The 2,237-nt window shown below is 44.3% G+C and overlaps 1 protein-coding gene across 1 annotated transcript; it reads right to left on the bottom strand.

The window, feature by feature from the left end:
• Window positions 1–307: 307 nt before the first annotated feature.
• On the bottom strand, window positions 308–1,579 carry hs3st1 (heparan sulfate (glucosamine) 3-O-sulfotransferase 1). Its single transcript, XM_072436024.1, has one exon. It carries the CDS (start codon window positions 1,431–1,433, stop codon window positions 504–506), a length of 930 nt encoding a protein of 309 aa, XP_072292125.1. The 5' UTR covers window positions 1,434–1,579; the 3' UTR covers window positions 308–503.
• Between the last annotated feature and the right edge of the window lie 658 nt (window positions 1,580–2,237).

Here is a 2,237-nt window from a genome sequence, read left to right as displayed (position 1 = left end):
GGATAATTAGGGAATAAAGTGATTAATTCATGTGTTATATCACTTAGACCTAATTCAAATTGTGCAGTGGAAAAAAATTACAATCTAAAATAATAATAACAAGTGCTTAAGGTAAGTAGTAATTATCTTGTTTTGAGTGTATTTTGAACTAAGATTACCAATGGAAACAACATTAAATATCTTTCATTTTCGATCTTGAAATTAGAAAAAGAAATGCTACTACACTTGAAATAAAGATAAACTGTCTATTTATATGTCAAAATACACTCAAATCAACATGAATACTACTTAATTCAACATATTTAAGATGGTACGTTTTTCCAGAGTGATTCATTTGATTGCTATTAATCTTTTAGCCTTATAAGTCACGTTAGCTGCTTCAGTAAAGTGTGTATAAGTTCACGGCCTGACACGATCCATTGTGCGCCCTGATACTCTGAGTAACAAACATACTAGTACAAAAATATATTTAGTCTCACTACAGCGTCAAAACACAAAACAGTTCATTTCCAGTTGAACGTCCGCCCCACCATCTGAAAAAACTTCCGATTGGGTTCGTGAAAGAATTTGTAAAGTTTTTGCAAGATGGCGGGGGCCACGTGAGGATGCGCCCGGCCTTTGGAGTCGTGTAAGCACCGCTCTTTCCCGTGGTCCCTCAAACAGTAAAATCCTTTCGTTTTGTTGAAATAAAAATTGGCCGCGTTTATCTGCGGCTCCAGCTTTAGGAACCTCTCCACTCTCTTCATCTCGGGCAAAGGGTCTCTTATCAGCTCGTCCCCGTCCACAACATGAACGCTGTCCATGGGGAAGTACTGCAGCCAGTTTTGCATATGCACGTAGTAGAGGCTGCGGTTTAACGCCTTGTATCCCAGATTAATGTCCCCGTCTTCTTTGACCAGGACGTACTCAATGGGCTGGTACCGCTTGTGCTTCTGCAACCGGTTGTAGAAAACTTGCGTGTAATCCGACAGCACGCGCTCAGTGGGGTCCCGGAGAATGAGCAGCAGTTTGATTTGAGGATTCATGTCGTGGATGCGTTTGGGGACTTTGCCGGAGGTGAAGTACGCCGGCGTTTTCTCCACGGTGAGCTGCTCCGGGAGGGCGTACGGCATCTGGCTCAAATACCACGGGAGGCCCTTCTGGTAGTGGCTCTCCCAGTCGAAAAAGTGCACCTCGTTCTGCGCCGCCGCCACCAAGCTGTGCAGGCTGAGCATCTCGATGAGCGCCCGCGTGCCTCCCTTCCGCACGCCGATGATGATGATCTGTGGCAGCCGCTGGGAGGTGCCGCTGGGGTGGGCGGCGGTGCCATTGTCCGCGCCGGGGGAAGGGTCAGTGGGCCCGGCGGCGGGGGGCCAGCGGTCGGCGGCGGGGCTGGACGGGATGGGGGGGGACTGCAGGGCGAACAGCAGCAGGCCGAGGAGCAGCGCTGCCATGACGGAGGTCCTGACCCTGGAGGATTTCAGCCTGGCGAGAGCAGCAGGGCAGGATTCCACATCGAAGGAGCAGCTGCCTCGGGACACCAGGGCAAGGGGGACGTGGGGAGGGGGTTCGCTCAAGTCAGGAGCTGCAGAGATGGAACAGGAATTAGTGTAAGAGAACCTTTATTTGTCCCAAAGACGGGGAATGCCAGTGTTGCCACGGACAGTTCAAGAACAACAGGAGAATAGAAAGAATAAAAACAAGATATAACTTCAAAAACAGAAGTTATATCTTGTCTAGGTAAAGCAGAAACAAACTTAAACACACAGTGAACAGTGGATAGTATAAATGACAGGTAAAGAGAGTATGAGTTAGGGCTGAATAAGTTGTGATTTTTATGACAAATTGTGATTGGAATTGTCAAGATTATTCACTTAATTGATAAATGTGATTATTCAGGTCAAAGTATAATAAGTATTTTTTTGTCATTTAGTAAGTAATTGAGGAATAGTAACGTCTTAGACAATTTGAGAATTTAAGAATATAAATTAATATTTCACTGTTGCTTGGTCACTGTCTGTGAAAACTTGAATAATTGTTAAACTGTGATAATAATCATGACACTAAAATGTGACATTGTGCCATCCCTAATTATGACTAGATGAGTGATTTATGTTTTGATAGAAGAATACAGTTCAAAGTTCACATTTTGAACACATCCAAGACCATCAACATTTGAGAAAAGACTGTTATTTGAAAGGGAAACGTTTGTAGTGTTTTAAACCAAAAATACAGCATATTTCATTGTTTGCAAAGAA

This window comes from Eucyclogobius newberryi, unplaced genomic scaffold, assembly GCF_026437365.1.
Source record: "Eucyclogobius newberryi isolate DKJ021-1_F unplaced genomic scaffold, fEucNew1.0.hap1 SCAF_11, whole genome shotgun sequence".
Classification (NCBI taxonomy): Eukaryota; Metazoa; Chordata; class Actinopteri; order Gobiiformes; family Gobiidae; genus Eucyclogobius; species Eucyclogobius newberryi.
The sequence above is the reverse complement of the archived record's forward strand: the minus strand, read 5'-3'. Positions and strand labels throughout refer to the sequence as shown.

Bases quoted from the DNA above. Each gene is read 5' to 3' on its own strand.
- hs3st1 (XM_072436024.1), bottom strand. From the start codon at position 1,433: ATGGCAGCGCTGCTCCTCGGCCTGCTGCTGTTCGCCCTGCAGTCCCCC.